The 20,232-nt window shown below is 37.7% G+C and overlaps 1 protein-coding gene and 2 pseudogenes across 1 annotated transcript in view; all 3 read right to left on the bottom strand.

Moving 5' to 3' along the window:
* The window catches only part of TMPRSS12 (transmembrane serine protease 12), a 38,709-nt gene that overhangs the window by 15,602 nt on the left and 2,875 nt on the right, over positions 1 to 20,232 (bottom strand). The window contains exon 3 of the mRNA XM_065888173.1: positions 7,993 to 8,261. Coding sequence (XP_065744245.1) covers positions 7,993 to 8,261 — 269 coding nt within the window. The remainder of the gene's footprint in view (positions 1 to 7,992; positions 8,262 to 20,232) is intronic.
* LOC136130670 (large ribosomal subunit protein uL11-like) lies at positions 2,119 to 3,503 on the bottom strand (annotated as a pseudogene).
* Positions 18,149 to 18,648, bottom strand: LOC136131297 (large ribosomal subunit protein uL29m pseudogene; annotated as a pseudogene).

Genomic DNA, 20,232 nt, shown 5'->3' on the forward strand with positions numbered 1-20,232 from the left:
GCTCTGAAATGGTTGCTTTTGACAATTTTTGTCCATTTTATACTTATGTGGGGGGAAGAGGATTTTCCAACTCCTTATTCTATCATAGCCAAAATTCCCATCTCTCTTATTGCTAAAATAATTGTAATCAGAGTATATAGTCTGTACATTACCTATTCTTTGAATTTTGAGATTTGCTATATGGCCTAGTAAGTGGTCAATTTTTATAAAGTTTCCACCTGTACTTGAAAAGATGAAATTCTCTGATTTTGGGATGCAGAATTTTCTGATTTGGCTATTAAATCAAGCTTCCTACTTCAAGCATTATAAATCTTTACTAATTTTTCATCTGCTTAATATGCCAATAATAAAAAAGAGAGTTGTGTTAAAATTCCCTACTATCATAGGGAAGTTATAATGTTTGTCCTACAGTTCTATCTATTTCTCTTTACTATTATCTGGATCCTGGTTATTAGCCTCACAAGTCTAGAACTGTGCTATCTTCCTGGTGAGTTGAATCATTTCTAAATATATAATGAACTTCTTCGCCCCTAATAATTCTTTTATCTTAAAGTCTATTTTGTCTGCTGTTTGTATAGCAATACCAGCTTTCTTTTAATTAAAATTTGCTTGGTATATTTCTTTCCTATTGTTTTACTTCAGTCCTTCCATATCGTTACATTTTAAGTATGGCTTGCTAAAGTAAGCTGAATTTCCTGCTTCCTAATCTGATTATCTTTCTTTTAACTAGTGATGTGGTCCATTAACATTTATTATGATTATGGATGTATTTGGGCTTGTTTCTAATGCCTTATATAGTTTTATTTTTCTTATGCTTCTGATTTCTCCTTCCTTGATTTTTTTTTTATTGATTGAGATTTTATTTGCCTTTTTTTCTTATTCTTTTTGTTTCTACTGGTTTACAAGCTGTATCCTCTATTTCTGTTATTGAAATTTGACCATTCATGCTTAAAATCTAATGTTAATCAGTATTTTAACACTTTTCCTGAATAATACAAGGACCTGAGACCACTTAAACTCTGGTTACCCATTCTGAAATACATGCTTTTTTCCAAGTATTTAAATGTCTTTTGTAAAATTCCACGAAATATGCATTGTTTTTATTTTATTCCAAGGTTTCTCAGTTTTGGCACTATTGACAGTTTAGGCCAGATAATGCTTTGTTGTGGAAGGTACGAGTGCTCTCCCGGGTATTGAAGGATGATGCGCAGCATCTCTGGCTTCTACCCACTAAGAACCAGTAGCATGCTTATCCCCTGCCCAACGGTAAAACCAGAATTTTCTACAGACATTACCAAATGTTCCCTGGGGGCAAAAGTGCCTTCAGTTGAGAACCACTGTTGTATACAGACAATGTTTACTTACAGTTGCCTATGATTTTAGCTATTTCTTTGCTCACTTCTCTTTTTTAATTTTTATTTTAATTAATTAATTAATTTGGCCGCACCATGCGGCTTGCGGGATCTCAGTTCCCTGACCAGGAATTGAACCCAGGCCACGGCAGTGAAAGCCCGGAATCATTTTGCTCGCTTCTTTCATTTCATACCTCCCTTTTGGCAGCATTGGCATCGTTTTCTTTCTCTCTGATATATTTCTTATTTCCTCTGTGAAAAATTATTGGTAGTAAATAGTTTTGTTCACTCTTATTTTTGAATGATAATTTTATTGGATACACAATTGTAGGTTCCTTGTTCTGTCCTCTCAGTAATTTGATCATGATATCTTGTTGTAGTTTGACTGTCATTATTGCTATTGAGAAGTTTTCTGAAAGCCAATCTCTAGTTATTGTATAAGGATTTCTCTTTTATCTCTGGCTGTATTCAGCTCTTCTCTTTGTTTTTCTCTTCTACAGTTTCATTACACTGTATGAAAAGGGAATACATTTTATTTTGGCTCATGTTGTGCTTACTGTATCTAGATTCATGTTGTCTTTCATCAGTGATAGAAAAATTTCCACCCAAATCCATTGAATATTGCCTCTCCTCTATTCTCTTCATTTGTTTTCTCTAGTGCTCTCATTAGGTGTATATTTGACTTTCTTTTACTTGATTTTCTCTCTCTCTCTTTTTTTTTTGGTTGTCAAATAACCCTTTATTAAATTATTTTTCTTTGCAGTTCTTAACTAGCTGGGCATTCCACCACACCACTGTTGATGTCATCTGTGATGTCGTAAGGGTGGTGGCCATCAACATTGCAGCCTACAGACTGGGCAGTTCCCAGGATCTCTTGAATGGTTCCAGAGAGTTCTCTAGCTAAAGATCAATGCCTCATCTGTCAGGCATTGTTGACAATCTCATCAAAAGTGATGTTTCCACGGTGCTTAACGTTTTTCTGCTTCTTTCTGTCTCTTGGCGGTTCCTCAAGGGCTTTGATGATCAGGGAAGAGGCAGAAGGTATCACCTCAATCTGGGCCTGTCTATTTTGAATGGTCAGTTTCATTGTAATCCTCAGACCCTTCCAATCACCAGTTGCCTTGGAGCAACTTGGATGCCTTGGATGTCATCACCAACTTTTTTGGAGAGAGACCCAGGGGGCCGATCTTGGGGGCCAGGGCAGATGTAGCACCAATCTCCCCACTGGTGCACCTCAGGTATACGCCTTTGATCTCGCTGGGGTCGAACTTAGGCGGCACGGTGGAGGCGGCTGGCGTCGGATGAAACCAGATTCAGGATGACTGAAGAAAGTTGCACCTTGGCCTCCTCCGAGCCAAGAGCCAAAAGCTCTTTCTCTTTATTTTCTCTGTGCCACAGTCTAGGCACTTCTTCAGATACACCTCTGATTCACAGATTCTCTCTTCAGATGAGTCTAATAGGATATTTATTTCATCCAGTGAGTTTTAAACTTAGGCAATTACATTTTTCATTTTTAAAGATTCTATTTGGTTCTCTTTTAAATCTGCCTGATCACTCTAGATCATCTATCGCTCATTTTTAATTCTACTCTTATTTCTTTAAACAATTCACATATACTAATTTTATATTCTATACCTAAAATATTAATATCTGAGATCTTTGGGGGGGCTTTATCAGTTGTTTTATTTCTGTTGACTTTCGTAATTAAGGTTTGTTTCCTTATGTGTTTAATGATCTTTGACTGTGAACTGATATTTAGCTGATTTTAATCTGGGAATCCTAAGTTCCTTCTGACTTGGTACTACTTTAGCCACTGAATTTATTTCAATTATTGTATTTTTAATTGTCACAGTTATTTGGTTCTTTTTCACATCTCTTTTCATTTTTTTAAGCACATCTTTTATTCTTGTAATATCAATATATTAAACATTTAAAAAATTATTTATTTATGTATTTATTTGGCTATGCCGGGTCTTAGTTGCAGCATGTGGGATCTTTGCTGCTGCATGCAGGATCTTTAGTTGTGGCATTCTGGAACTTTAGTTGCAGCATGAGAACTCTTAGTTGCGGCATGTGGGATCTAGTTCCCTGGCCAGGGGTCAAACCTTGGCCCCCTGTATTGGGAGCACAGAGCCTTAGCCACTGGACCATGAGGGAAGTCCCATTAAACATTAAAATATATTATCTGATGATTCTGGTATCTGAAATCTTTGTAGGTCTTATTCTGATGTCTGTTGTGCCTTGTTTCCTTTGGTGTTTAGTAATTTAAAAAATTATAATCCATTTTCTTTGAAACTTTGGTGAAGTTCTTTGAGGTTTCAGATGACATTGGGTTTCTACACACATTATTGGCATTTGATTCTCTCAGGCACCTAGAGAACATTAACAGTCTAGGAACTACTTAAACTAAATTCTAACCTTGAGGCTTTCTAGTCTACTCAGAGTGATTTGGGGCATATGAGTGGTATTTGTAGTTACATATTTTCTGGGAAAATTTCTTCATTTTTTGTCTTCCATTAAGCAGTTTTCCTAGCAATCCTGGGGGTGGGGTGGGGGTTGAGGATGCTTTTGTTATATATGATTCACTTTTTAAAAAAACTTTATTTACTAATAATTATAGTTAACAGGAAGTTGCAAAGCAAGTACAGTGAGGGTCAGTGTAATCTTTACCCAGTTTCCTATAATGGTTCTATCTGTATTATTGAAGTATAATATCAAAACCAAGAAATTGACACTGGAACAATGTGTGTGTGTGTGTGTGTGTGTGTGTGTGTGTGTGTGTGTGTGTGTGTGTGGTTCTACACCATTTTATGGCATATGTAGATTCATGTAATCACCACCACAATCAAGATACAGAACTATTCCATCGTCACAAAGATCTCCATGCTATCTAACCTTCTTACCCCACAGCGATCAGTAATCTCTTCTCCATCTTTATAATTTTGTCCTTTTGTGAATGTTGTATAAATGGAATCACACAGTAAGTGACCTTTTGAAAATTGCTTCTTTTCACTAAGCATAATGCACTTGTGACCCATCTAAGTTGTTGTGTATATCAATAGTAAATTCCTATTAACTGCTTAGTAATGTTTCATATTAAGGATATACTGCAGTGTATTTAATCATTCACTTATTGAAGGACGTTTAGGTTTTTCTAGTTTGGGGATATTACAAGTAAAGCTTTTATGAACATCTGTGAACAGGTTTTTGTGTGGACTTATGTTTTCAGTTCTCTGGGATAAATGCCTAGGAGTGTGATTGCTGGGTTATATCGTAAGTGTATGTACGTTCACATATGTTTTTAAGAAACTGTATCTCTGCTGTTCCGTGGTTACACACTTAGGATTTCTGTGTCTCCTTGGTGGATTTACCCTTATCATTATGTTATGTTCTTCACTGTCCCTGGTACTTTTCTTTGCTCTTAAGTCTACTTTATCTGATATTAATGTAGCCAGTTCTGCTTTCTTTTCCTTTTTTTCCCCCTATTCCAGCTTTTCTTTTGATTAATGTTACCATGGTATGTCTTTTGCCATCCTTTTACTTACTTTATTATTTTTTTAATATTTGTTTATTTATTTGGTTTTGCCAGGTCTTAGTTGCAGCAGGTGTGCTCCTTAGTTGCGGCTTGCTGGCTCCTTAGTTCTGGCATGCGAACTCTTAGTTGTGGCATACATGTGGGGTCAGTTCCCTGACCAGGGATTGAACCCAGGCCCCCTGCATTGGGAGCACAGTTTTTTTTTTTTTTTAACATCTTCATTGGGGTATAATTGCTTTACAATGGTGTGTTAGTTTCTGCTTTATAACAAAGTGAATCAGTTATACATATACATGTGTTCCCATATCTCTTCCCTCTTGCATCTCCCTCCCTCCCACCCTCCCTCTCCGACCCCTCCAGGCGGTCACAAAGCACCGAGCTGATATCCCTGTGCTATGCGGCTGCTTCCCACTGCTATCTACCTTACGTTTGGTAGTGTATATATGTCCATGCCTCTCTCTCGCTTTGTCACAGCTCACCCTTCCCCCTCCCCATATCCTCAAGTCCGTTCTCCAGTAGGTCTGTGTCTTTATTCCTGTCTTACCCCTAGGTTCTTCATGACATTTTTTTTTTCTTAAATTCCGTATATATGTGTTAGCATACGGTATTTGTCTTTGTCTTTCTGACTTACTTCACTCTGTATGACAGACTCTAGGTCTATCCACCTCATTACAAATAGCTCAATTTCGTTTCTTTTTATGGCTGAGTAATATTCCATTGTATATATGTGCCACATCTTCTTTATCCATTCATCCGATGATGGACACTTAGGTTGTTTCCATCTCTGGGCTATTGTAAATAGAGCTGCAATGAACATTTTGGTACATGACTCTTTTTGAATTATGGTTTTCTCAGGGTATATGCCCAGTAGTGGGATTGCTGGGTCATATGGTAGTTCTATTTGTAGTTTTTTAAGGAACCTCCATACTGTTCTCCATAATGGCTGTACCAATTCACATTCCCACCAGCAGTGCAGGAGTGTTCCCTTTTCTCCACACCCTCTCCAGCATTTATTGTTTCTAGACATTTTGATGATGGCCATTCTGACTGGTATGAGATGATATCTCATTGTAGTTTTGATTTGCATTTCTCTAATGATTAATGATGTTGAGCATTCTTTCATGTGTTTGTTGGCAGTCTGTATATCTTCTTTGGAGAAATGTCTATTTAGGTCTTCTGCCCATTTTTGGATTGGGTTGTTTGTTTTTTTGTTATTGAGCTGCATGAGCTGCTTGTAAATTTTGGAGATTAATCCTTTGTCAGTTGCTTCATTTGCAAATATTTTCTCCCATTCTGAGGGTTGTCTTTTGGGGAGCACAGAGTCTTAAGCACTGTGCCACCAGGGAAGTCCGCATCCTTTTACTTTCAATCTACCTATATCATATTTGAAATGAACTATGTATATATGAACTATGCAGCTGGGTCTTGAGTCTGACTCAATTTTAGAGTACAGCCCTGAAGCTCCAGCTTTATGAGTGTCTCCCCACACACACTCAAGCAGGCTTTGTTCTTCAAGCCTCTGAAGGCCTATGAAACCACAGAAATCAACATTCAATGTTACCAACTTGACAAATACCCTCAAGATGAAAGGCAGCTTTTGTGCTCCAGTTATCTAAGTTCCTGTCTTCACACTCAGTCCTTGACCTATGCATTTTCTCTCTTTAATAATTTTCAATGGGAAGGTTGGTGTGTGCATGTAATCTGCCATGTTGCTGGAGAGCCAATGTAATCCTCAAAACAACTCTCTGATAAGGTATTGTTGCTCTCATCTTACAGATCATGAAAATGATATAATATAATGGAAACACATGAGTTTGAGGCAGGCCAACCTAGGCTTGAATTTTTGACTCCTCACTTAGTTAGCTGTGTAACTTTGGGCAATTTATTTAATCTCTTTAAAACTCAGTTTATTCACCCATATTATAATATTTCTTATAGTGTTGTTGGGGCATTAAATGAGAAATACATTAAAATGCTTAGTATTTTATTTAGTACCTAGCCCTGAATAAATAGTAGTTGCTCCTATCATCATTGTTCTAACTGTTGTAAAAGATTCAATAACCTGCCCATGGTAATTCAGCCAGTACGTGGCCAGGCTGAGATTCAGACTTAGGTCTGTGATTCTAAAGCCCATGCTCTTTTTCCTGCACCATGTCACTTTCCTTATCTTCCTTAGAAAATATTCACAGAGAAAAAAAGAAAAATAATAATTCACAGACTTTTCATACATTTATTTCTATCCTATCTAAATAATCCACAAATATTTAAATGGCCAGGTTTGGTAGAGAATAGAAATAGAAAAAAAAAGAGTCTCAGCACTTGATCTCATATATTGCTAAACAGACTTCAATTCCATCAGGAGCAGATTGTATTTAATGTAGTACTTAAATATTCAGGCTTTAGAATAAAGAAAAAACTTAAATTTGAATCCCAGCTTCTCAACCTCTAAGATTCACAATTCCTGGTCTGTTAAATGGGAATAATAACATTAACTCCCTAATAGGAATATTGGGAGGATAAGATAAAATAAAGTAATATATTTAGAATGGGGCCTAAAACATGGTAAATGCTCCCAAATGGTAGCTGTTGTTATTACCAAAGGCAGAGACTGTTTTCTACATTTTTCATTCCTCCCATTAGTTCAGTCAACGATTTGTGCCTCTTTGTGCACTAAAGAAAATACATGGCAATCAACCTGTTTGATACTAAACAGTGCACTAAATAAAAAGTATACTAAATTTGATTCCTTATAGCCAGAAGCTTATTATTTAAGATAAGCAAATCTGCTACAGAGCTTGCTTCATCACCTAAGAGTCTCAGAAACTACAGAAATACTTGGAACCATCATTCTCTCTGAGAATGTCTAAAGGTTTAAGTATCTTGGCATGTATAACAAAAGAAGTCTCTATTTCTGCTTTGGAAGATAATTTTCTCTCTCCCACAAGCAAGAAAAAAAACACAGAAAATTTAAAAAGACATTTCCTTTTCACTGGTTTATAAAGACCTGTTGTTCAAACTCATGATATAAAGAGATAAAGACATACATATTCACTCTCTGCCAATAATCAGGAAAATCTGTATCAACAAAATTCAGATCATAATTACCTTCTTCTGTTGTTCTTCCCCATCCACTTATAAAACACTTTGTGTTTCGGTTCAGTCTTTGGAAAACACCAAAAGGTAGACAGATAGGCTGAATATAATCATTATATCTCACTGCTTTTTTTAAATGAAAAAGCGCAATATCATTTTCATAAGATTCCACATCGAAGTCTGGATGGATAACGATCGCTTTAACTTTCATCATCTTGGAGTGTGGCTGACGCCCATCTATATTATTAGTTCCAATCACAACTCTCCACATTACAGGATCTCTGAAAGAAAGTAAATGTTCTTATCTTAAACAGGTATTTAACTAAGTAAATATTCTTAATCTCCCACTAGTTTTTGTTTTTCTCATGTTAGCTTAATAACAAAAAAATTAATCCTACTTTCATGTGACAAAGTCATAGCAAGTAAAAACCTAAATATTGTGATGTAGGAAAAGAGAAAAAGGTCAATGGGACAGAAAGTCCCAAATGGATTCAAGTACATGAGAATTTAATATATGGTAGCAATTCTTACCAATGGACAAATGGATGAATTATTCAATAAATGGTATTGGGACAACTAGCTAACTAACAAACTAGTTTGAAAAGTGAACTAAAATTAAATCCCTGAAAAATTATTAAACACTAAAATAAACTCCAAATGGATTAAATATTTAAATGCACGAATCTTTTAAATAAAGACTTCCTATCTTTTAGAGATACGTAAAGTGGTATGTCTGAGATTTCTTTCAAAATAATTAGAGGGGGAGTTGGCAAGAATAAAGATGAAACAAGATCAGCCATGAGTTGATAAACTGAAGCTGCATATTATGCATATGGGAATTCATTAAACTATTTACTTTTACAAATTTTTGAAATTTTAGAATGAAACATTTGGATATTAAATTAGGGTGAGAAGTTTAAAAATTAAACCAGAAAGAAAATATAGATAAATACATAACATTGTTATGAGAAAGGACTTGATGCATTCCAGTGGACTGTATCTCTGTGAAAACACAATTTTGCCTTTTTTTTTTTTTGCGGTACGCAGGCCTCTCACTGTTGTGGCCTCTCCCATTGAGAAGCACAGGCTCCAGACGCGCAGGCTCAGCGGCCATGGCTCATGGGCCCAGACGCTCCGCGGCATGTGGGATCTTCCCGGACCGGAGCACAAACCTGTGTCCCCTGCATCGGCAGGCGGACTCTCAACCACTGCGCCACCAGGGAAACCCAATTTTGCCTTTTTGTAATTCTATTTGAGCAAGTTGGAACATTCCACTGGACTATATCTCAGTGAGAAAGGACTTTATAAAGCATGACACTAAATATAAAAGAAGCAACTAATGGATCTTGACATCTTTAAAAGCAAAAAGCAAGCAGAAATCAAACCAAACCAAAAAATCTTCTGTAGGTCAAAAATCAACAATTAAAACCCCAAGTGGTTAATATTTATTGCATGTGAAATTTACAACTGCCGAAATTCCTTTCACCCTTCAAATTGGCAGAGTGTGTGTGTGTGTATTTAATGATTATGCTCAGTGCAGACAAGAGTCAGAGGAACAAAGTTACTCTTATTCACTGAGGAAAAATATAAATAGATAGGCACTCTGGCAGCATGTACCAATAGCCTATAAAAGTTGCATTGATTTTGACACTGCAATTCTACTTCCTAGAATTTATTCCAAGGAAATAGAAGATAATTAGCTATCTTAAAATTGGACTAGGTAACCTCTAAAAAGTTTGTAAAAATGTTTATACAGTCCTAGTTCTATTGTGTTTAAAAAGAAATTGTAGCTTAAATGCTTTAAGCTGCTTTTAAAAAAATGATGTTTGGGCTTCCCTGGTGGCGCAGTGGTTGGGAGTCCGCCTGCCGATGCAGGGGACGCGGGTTCGTGCCCCAGTCCGGGAAGATCCCACGTGCCGCAGAGCGGCTGGGCCCGTGAACCATGGCTGCTGAGCCTGTGCTCCACAACGGGAGAGGCCACAACAGTGAGAGGCCCACGTACCACAAAAAAAAAAAAAAAGTTTCTTTTCCAAATGTATACAATTTATCTTTCTTGAATTAAAATTTTTTCCCGTTTTATTGAGAAATAATTGACATACATCACTGTATAAGTTTAACGTGTACTGCATGTTGGTTTGATTTACATATATTGTAAAGCGATTACCACAATAGGTTTAGTTAACATCCATTATCTCATATAGATACAATAAAAAGGAAAGCTGGTGATGAGAACTCTTAAGATCTACTCTCTTAACAATTTTCCTATATCATACAGCAGTGTTAACTATAGTCATCATGTTGTACATTACATTCCTAGTCCTTATTTATCTTATAAGGGAAGTTTGTACCATTTGACCACCTTCCTCCAATATCCCCTCCCCCCACATCCTGCCTCTGGTAACCAACCACAAATCCCATCTCTTTCTCTGAATTTGGTGGGGAATTTTTGTTTATTTTTATTTGATTCTACTTATAACTGAGATCCTGCAGTATTTATTTGTCTTTTTATGTCTGACTTATTTCACTTAGCGTGATGCCTTCACGATCCATCCTCAATGTCACAGATGGTAGGATTTCCTCATTATTTATGGCTGAATCACACACACACACACACACACACACACACACACACACACACACACACACACACCATGTCTTCTCTATCCATTCATCTATCAGTGGACACTTAGATTATTTCCATGTCTTAGCTGTTGTAAATAATGCTGCTATGAAATGGGGTGTAGATATCTTTTCAAGTTAGTGTTTTCATTTCTTTTGGATATATTCCCAGAAGTAGAATTGCTGGATCATGTGATAGGACTATTTTTAAGTTTTTGAGGAACCTCCATACTGTTTTCCATAGTGGATATACCAATTTACACACTCCCATCAGTGGTACACAAGTGTTCCCTTTCCTCCACATCCTCCCCTTGATGATGGCCATTGTGACGTGATATTTCATTGCAGTTTTAATTTGCATTTCCCTAATGACTACTGAGTTGAGCATCTCTTCACTTACCTGTTGGCCATTCATATATCTTCTTTGGAAAAATGTTGATTCAGATCCTTTACCCATTTTTAAAATTGGATTATTTATTTTTTTGCTATTGGGTGTATGAGTTCTTTATATATTTTGGATAGTAACGCCTTATCAAATAGATGATGTGCAAATATTTTTCCCATAGGTTATCTTTTCACTTTGTTCATATTTTCTTTTCCTGTGTGTTTTTTTTAGTTTGATGTAGTCCCACTTGTTTATTTTTTATTTTGTTGCTTGTGCTTTAGGTGTGATTTCCAAAAAATCATTACCAAGACCTATGTCAAGGAGGTTTTTTCCTGTGTTTTCTTCTAGGAATTTCATGGTTTCAGGTCCTACATTTAAGTCGTTAATCTATTTTGAGTTAATTTTTGTTAATGGTCGAAGATAGGGGTCAAGTTTCATTCTTTTGCATGTGAATATCCAATTTTCCCAGCACCATTTATTGAAGAGACTTTCTTTTCTCCACTGAGTATGCTTGGCTCTCTTGTCAATTATTAGTTGACTGTATGTGCTTGGGGTTTTTTTCTGGGCTCTCAATTCTGTTCCATGGTCTATTTGTTTTTATGCCAGTACCATACTGTTCTAATTACTATAGCTTTATAGTATATCTTGAAATCAGGAACTGCGATGCCTCTGGTTTTTTTGTTCTTTGGATTCAGGATTTCTTTGGCTATTCAGGGTCTTTTTTGATTTCACATAATTTTTAGGGGTGTTTTGTCTATTTCTGCAAAAGGTGCCATTGGAATCTTGATAGGGATTGCACTGAACCTATAGATGGCTTTTGGTAGTACTGACAGTTGAACAATATTAATTCTTCCAATCCGTGAACATACCTTTCCATTTGCTAGTGTCTTCTTTATTCCTAAGTATTTTATTCTTTTAGATGCTGTTGTAAATGTAATCAATTATTTTATTTCTTTTTCAGAGAATTCATTGTTAGTGTATAGAAATGCTATTGATTTTTGTGTGCTAATTTTGTACCCTGCAACTGAATTCTTTGATTAGTTCTAATGGTTTTTTGGTTGTGTCTTGGGATTTTCTATATATAAAATCATGTCACTTGCAAATAGAAACAATTTTATTTCTTTTCCAGTTCTCATACCTTTTATTTCTTTTACTTGCCTTATTATTATTTTTTTGTGTGTGTGGTATGTGGGCCTCTCACTGTTGTGGCCTCTCCCGTTGCAGAGCACAGGCTTCGGATGCGCAGGCTCAGTGGCCATGGCTCATGGGCCCAGCCGCTCTGCAGCATGTGGGATCTTCCTGGACCAGGGCACGAACCCGTGTCCCCTGCATCAGCAGGCGGACTCTCAACCACTGTGCCACCAGGGAAGCCCTACTTGCCTTATTTTTTTAAAAAAATATTTATTTATTTAGGCTGTGCCAGGTCTTAGTTGTGGCATGCAGGATCTTTAGTTGTGACATGTGGGCTCTTAGTTGCGGCATGCCTGTGGGATCTAGTCCCCTGACAAGGGATCAAACCCAAGCCCCCTGCATTGGGAGTGTGGAGTCTTACCCACTGGACCACCAGAGAAGTCCCTCTTTTACTTACCTTATTGCTCTAGCTAGGACTTCCAGTACTATGTTGAATGGGAGTGTGAGAGTGGGCAGCCTTGTCTTGTTCCTGATCTTAGAGGAAAAGCTTGCAACCTTTCAGCACTGAGTATGATGTTAGCTGTGGGCTTGTCATGTATGGTCTTTCTTATGTTGAGATATGTTCCTTCTATGCCTAATTTCCTAAGTATTTTATCATGAATGGATGTTGAATTTTGTCAAATGCTTTTTCTGTGGCTATTGAGATGATCATATGATTCTTTTCTTTCATTCTATTAATGTAATGTATCACATTGATTGATTTGCACATGTTGAACTATCCTTGCATCCCAGGGAGAAATCCCACTTGATCATGGTGAACAATGCATCCTTTTAATGTGCTGCTGAGTTTGGTTTGCTAGTGTTTTGTTGAGAATGCTGCATATATATTCATCAAGGATATTGTTCTGTAGTTTTCTTTTCTAGTAATGTCCTTATCTGTCTTTGGTATTGGTAATGCTGGACCTCGTAAAATGAGTTTTGGGAGGTTCCTTCCTCTTCAATTTTTTGTAAGAGTTTGAGAAGGATTGGTGTAAATTCTTCTTTAAACATTTGATAAAATTCACCAATGAGCCATCTGGTCCTGGGGTTTTCTTCTTTGGGAAATTTTTGATTACTGAATCTCCTTACTAGTAATAGATCTATTTAGATTTTCTGTTTCTTTCTGATTCAATCTTGGTAGGTTGTATGTTTCTAAGATTTTTTTCATTACTTCTAGGTTATCCAGTTTGTTGGCATCTAGTTGTTTACAGTAGCCTCTTACGACCCTTTGTATTTCTGTGGTATAAGTTGTAATGTCTCCTTTTTCATTTATAAGTTTGTTGATTTGGGTCCTCCTTCTTCTTTTCCTTGGTAAAGCTAGCTAAGGGTTTGTCAGTTTTGTCTATCTTTTCAAAGAACCAACTGTTATTTTGGTTAATCTTTTATTTTTATTTTATTTATTTTTGGCTGCATTGGGTCTTCGTTGCTGCGTGCGGGCTTTCTCTAGTTGTGGCGAGCAGGTGCTACTCTTCGTTGCAGTGCACAGGCTTCTCATTGCAGTGGCTTCTCTTGTTGTGGAGCACGGGTTGTAGGCACACAGACTTCAGTAGTTGCAGCACGTGGGCTCAGTAGTTGTGGCACGCAGGCCCTAGAGCACGCAGGCTTCAGTAGTTGTGGCGTATGGGCTCAGTAGTTGCAGTGCACAGGCTCTAGGGTGTGTGGGCTCCGTAGTTGTGGCGCACAGGCTTAGTTGCTCGTGGCATGTGGAATCTTCCCAGACCAGGGATCGAGCCCATGTCCCCTGCATTCGCAGGTGGATTCTCAACCACTGTGCCACAAGGGAAGTCCCTGGTTAATCTTTTATATTGTTTTTTTGTTATCTATTTATTACTGCTCTAATCTTTATTTCCTTACTTCTAATTTTAGGGTCATCTTTTTCTAGTTCTTTAAGGTGTAGAGGTAGGTCGTTTATTTGAGATCGTCTTGCTTCTTTTTTTCTTTATTTTTTGCAGTACGCGGGCCTCTCGCTGTTGTGGCCTCTCCCGTTGCGGAGCACAGGCTCCAGACGCGCAGGCTCAGCGGCCATGGCTCACGGGCCCAGCTGCTCCGTGGCATGTGGGATCTTCCCAGACCGGGACACGAACCTGCGTCCCCTGCATCGGCAGGCAGACTGTCAACCACTGCGCCACCAGGGAAGCCCTGTCTTGCTTCTTAATGTATGCATTTATTGCTCCGAACTTCCCTCTTAAAACTGCTTTTGCTGCATAAGTTGTGTTTCCATTTTTGTCTCAAGATACTTTTTAATTTCTTCTTTGATCCACTGGTTCTTTTTTTTTAGGAGAGAGTGTTGTTTAATTTCCATGTAGTCATGAATTTTCCAGTTTTCCTCTTTTATTGATTTCTACTTTCATGCCATTGTGGTCAGAGAAGATCCTTGGTATGGTTTCAATCTTCTTGAAGTTGCTAAGACTTGTTTTGTGGCCTAACATATGGTCTGTCCTCGAAAATGTTCTATGTGCACTTGAGAAATAATCTGCTGCTGTTGGTTGGAATGTTCTGCGTATGTCTCTTAAGTCCACTTTGGTCTACAGTGTTATTTAAATCTGCTATTTCCTTATTGATTCTCTATCTGGATGATCTGTCCATTGTTGAGAGTGGGATATTAAAGTCCCCAACAATCATCGAATTGCTGTTTATTTCTCCCTTTAACTCTGTTAGTTTTTGCTTTATATATCTAAGTGCTCCAACGTTGGATGCATAAATATTTACAATTGTTATATCTTCTTGATGGATTGACCCCTTTATCATTGTGTGGTGACCTTTCTTTGTTTCTTTTTACCATTTACATTTAAAGTCTATTTTGTCTAATATAAGTACAACTACCCCTGCTTTTTTGGGGTTACCATTTGCTTGAATGTCTTTTTCCGTCCCTTCACTCTCAGTCTATGTGTGCCTTTAAAGCTAAAGTGAGTCCCTTGTAGGCAGCATATTGTTGGACAAAGACTTTTCTGAACAAACAAAAGCTGAGAGAGTTCATTACCGCTAGACTAGCCTTACAAGAAATGCTAAAGGAAGTCCTTTGACTGAAAGTAAAAGGACACTAATTAACATCATAAAGACATTAAAAGGTAGTGCAAAACTCACTGGTAATGGTAAATATATAGCCAAACTTAGATTCTGTAATTTGGTAATAGTGGTGCATAATTTACTTACAACTTTAAAAGTTAAAGGAATTAATATAGTAAAAATAACTATAACAACACTAATCTATTAGTTACACATTATAAAAGATATGTAAATCATAACAGCAATAACCTAAAATGTGTGGTGGAGGAGAAGCAAAAGTGTAAAGTTTAGGAATTCTATTGAAGTTAAGTTGCTAACAGCTTAAAATAGCGTGTTATAATTTTAAGATAGTTTATGTAAGCTTCTTGATAACCTCAAGGTAAAAACCTGTAACAGTTACACAAAAGGACTTGATAAAGAAATCAAAGCATACTGATACCAAAAGACATCAAAACACAAAAAAGACAGCAGGCTAAGAAACAGGGAACAGTGGATCTACAAAACAACCAGAAAACAATTAATAAATGGTGATAGTAAGTCCTTACCTAGCAATAATTACTTTAAAGGTAAACAGATTAAATTCTCCAATCAAAAGACATAGAATGGCTAAATCAACTTATATTACTTACCTATTTCAATTTATATTCAGACCGTAAGATTAAAAAACAGGTTATATACACTGAAAAGTACAAAACATTGCTGAAAGAAATTAAAGAAGACAAATAAATGGAAAGACATCCCTTGTTCATGTATTGGAAGACTTAATATTGTTAAAATGACAGTACTACCCAGAATGATCTATAGATTCAATGAAATACCTATAAAAATCCCAGTGATGCTTTTGCAGAAATAAAAAACCCATCCTAAGATTCATATGGAATATCAAAAGACCCCAAATAGCCAAAATAATCTTGAAAAAGAAGAATAAAGTTGGAAGACCATACTTCCTGATTTCAAAACTTACTGAAAAGCTACAATAACTGAAACAGTGTGGTACTAGCATAAGGGCAGATATATATACCAATGGAAAAGAATAGAGAGCCCAGAAATACACCCTTGCATATGTGGCCAATTGATTTTCAACAAGAGTGCCAAGATAATTCAATGGAGAAAGGAAAGGCTTTTCAACAAATGATGCTGGGAGAATTGGATATCTACATACAAAAGAATGAAATTGGACCCTTACAGCATATGCAAAAGTTAACTCAAAATAGATCAAAGACCAAAATATAAGAATAAAGCTATAAAACTCTTAGAAGAAAACACAGAAGAAAAGCTTCATGATACTGGATTTGGCAGTGATTCTTGGATATGACACCAAAAGCACAGGCAACAAAAGAAAAAAATAGATAAATTGGACTTGATCAAAATTAAAAACTTGTGCATCAAAGGACACTTTCAAGAGAGTGAAAAGACAACCCACAGAATTGGAGAAAATATTTGTATATCATATATTTGACAAGGGATTAATATCTAGGATATATAAAGCACTCCTACAGCTCAACATCCACAAAAAATCCAGACAGCTGAGTTCAAAAATGGGCAAAGGACTTGAATAGACATTTCTCCACAGAAGAAATACAGGACTGCCCTGTTGGTCCAGTGGTTAAGAATCCGTGCTTCCACTGCAGGGGGCACGGGTTCGATCCCTGGTCCAGGAGCTAAGATCCTGCATGCCACATGGTGTGGCCAAAAACAAAATAAAATAAACCTTAAAAAAAAAGAAGAAGAAATACAAATGGCCAGAAATCACACGGAAAGATGCTCAACATCACTAATCGTTAGGGAAATGTGACTCAAAACCACAATGAGGGACTTCCCTGGTGGCGCAGTGGTTAAGAATCCACCTGCCAATGCAGGGGACCATGGGTTCAAGCCCTGGTCCAGGAAGATCCCACATGCTGTGGAGCACCTAAGACCATGTGCCACAACTACTGAGCCTGTGCTGTAGAGCCCATGAGCCACAACTACTGAGCTGTAGAGCCCATGAGCCACAACTACTGAGCCACAACTACTGAGCCCATGAGCCACAACTACTGAGCTGGAGCGCCTAGAGTCCATGCTCCGCAGCGAGAGAAGCACTGCAATGAGAAGCCCATGAACCGCAACGAAGAGTAGCCCCCACTTGCCGCAACTAGAGAAAGCCTGCGCACAGCAATGAAGACCCAACGCAGCCAAAAATAAATAAATTAATTAATTAAAACAACAAAACCACAATGAGATACCACTTCACACTCATTCAGATAGTTACCATAGTAATAGTGTAAGTAATGAACTAGGGATATGGAGACTGATATTCTGAATCTACTTCTCATCAGTGGGTAGTATTGGGGGACAAAAAGAAGCGAATTTAAGAGATACTGCACAGAGAGAGTCAGCTAACTGTCGAGGTAATGGGACTGTTGGTGAGGCTGTTATCTGAGAAAATAGAGAAGGGATAGAATTAGAGGGAAGATTTTCTTTTTAATAAGATGGGAATTTATTTTAAACTTTATACCTGATTTTGACCACTTCCAGATTTAGCATGCCATAATAACACTTAGAACAGTTGATGGTCATTTTTAAAAAATTAATTATTTTGCCCGTGTTGGGTCTTTGTTCTGCACGCAGGCTTTCTCTAGTTGCAGTGAGCAGGGGCTACTCTTTGTTGCGATGTGTGGGCTTCTCATTGCGATGGCTTCTCAATGGAGCACAGGCTCTAGGTAAGCGGGCTCAGTAGCTGTGGCTCGCAGGCTCTAGAGAACAGGATCAGTAGTTGTGGCACACGGGCTTAGTTGCGGCATGTGGGATCTTCCTGGACCAGGGCTCGAACCTGTGTCCCCTGCATTGGCAGGCGGATTCTTAACCTCTACGCCACCAGGGTAGTCCCAGTTGATAGTCATTTGACTAAAAACACAAGTTATTTATAAACCACTTAGTATGTATTCACTTTTGTATATAGATTGTAATCCAAGAAAAACAAAATGGTAAATTAAGAGTTCAGATATCTTAGATAAGACTTGATTTCTGGGCTTCAGAAAGATGTGGAAACTTTTCCTGAAGAAACTTTTCTTTCTTGCTTGCTAAACTTGTCTTCCTTGCTTTGATGCAGGCTTGTTTCTCAATTCTCAGTCTGACAAAACGTTTCACGCAGGGCACTGCAAAGAATCGTTTTCTATTGTTTCTTTTATTTAGGTACCAAGGTATAGGCCACTGCTTGAACTTGTGCCAGATGATTCTTCCAAAGATGTCTCTTCTCCAAGAACCAGGTCTAGCTTTTTCTTGACCAGTCTGAAGAATTCTGAGGGCATCTTCCCTTTCCTGGACAACTTTATCTAATGTATCCATGGAATCTACTACCTTTTCTAACCGCTTCAGACTTGGCATTAGCAATCTCTGCCGCTTAGCCTCCTGCTCTAGAATTAGGAGCATGTTTCTTTCAGGAGAACATACCAAAGTTTATGTAAATCTTCATTACTTTTGTTCCTTAATTGCTGACAGGTCCATGAAGCTCCCTGTGCTAGCAGGGGCCTGAGGACTTATTAACGACCTGAAAGCCTTCAGGGCTGCCGAGAGTGTTCTCTAGAGGAAAGAGTTTAAAAGTTCATGTTTGGACTTGCTGGGAATGTGACTCCAGTATATACGTATAGTAGGGAGCTGGAAATACGACTCAGCTGGAGAGACTTGGGAGTTGCCAGTACATGATGACTCCTAAAACAGAAGTAGATGAGACATCTCTAGGGAAGAGTACAGATGATAAGGCAAGAGGATAGAAGGTGGAACTCTTGAAAATACTGCCACTTAAAAGAAGACAAAGACTCAAGGAATAAGGAAAAAAAATTTTTTAAGGTAGAGAATAGTGGTGTCTTAAAAATCAAGAAAAGAGATCGGAGGGAATTCCCTGGCAGTCCAGTGGCTAGGAATCTGAGCTTTCACTGCTGAGGGCCCGGGTTCAGTCCCTGGTTGGTGAACTAAGATCCCACAAGCCATGCGGCATGGCCAAAAAAAAAAAAGAGGTAGAACAGCAGTCAACTTTGCCAATGTTATTATACAGATGAAATAGGATGGGGATTGAGTAGAGATCATTGGATTTGGCATAGAGGTGGGTCTTTAATAGTGTGTTCTGGCTACAAAAATCAGACTGCAATTGGGATTTTATGAGTCAATGCAGGTGAAGCAAAAGGGAGTCTTTCTTTCAAGGAGTCTAGTAGTGAAAGGAAGAATAGAAACAGGTAGGGTTTGTTTGTTTGCTAAATAATGATGAGGTGACCTAAACATGTTTGAAGGCTGTAGGGAAGAAGCAAGAGGAAAATATTGAAAAATACTAAAGAGACAATGAGGTGTAATGAAACAGCTATAGACTTGAGACTAGGTTTAAATCAATAGGTTGCCACTTTACAGCAATGTGGTCTTGGGAAAATTACCAAATATCTCTGATCTCTGACTCCTCAGGTGTGAAATGGAGATAACAGCTATCTCAGAGGGCTACTGGGAGGGCTTTTTTAAAATACAGAGTTATATGTAACATTCTTAAACAGTACCTAATCTCAGAGTGGGTCTTTCATGTTGTAAGAAGGAATAAGGGATAACTGATGGTGCAAGGTTTAGGAAATGAGGGGGAACAGGAATAGAAGTGACAGAGTCTTCTGAGACAGGAGGTACTCCTGAAAAATACAGACTATGCCTCAGTAATGGCAACTAGTATATAATATACATTCAGTAAATGTTTGTTGAGTAAAGGGGTAAAAATATCAATAAGATTTAGCCTTGAGAACTGTTAAGTGGAATATTATCTTCAAAGGCTTGGGAGAGTAATGAGGTTTAATATATATGGCTTCAGAAGGCAGAATGAAAATCAAGACACTTAGTTCAACATAAGGAAAGGCTTTCTAAGAAATAAAGCTGCACAAAATTTAAATGAAATTCTTTCCGAGGTAGCAGTTCATCATCACAAGAGGTGTTTCAAGTAGAGAGCCAAATGATATAGTTATGGTTATGTGTGTGGATTTTCATTATGACGCACCTGGATTCGATCCCTGATTTCACTGCTTTCCAGTCAGGGTCTCCCTACAGTAAAGAGTGGTTGTGAAGAG

The sequence above is a fragment of the Phocoena phocoena genome, chromosome 11, assembly GCF_963924675.1.
Source record: "Phocoena phocoena chromosome 11, mPhoPho1.1, whole genome shotgun sequence".
NCBI lineage: Eukaryota > Metazoa > Chordata > Mammalia > Artiodactyla > Phocoenidae > Phocoena > Phocoena phocoena.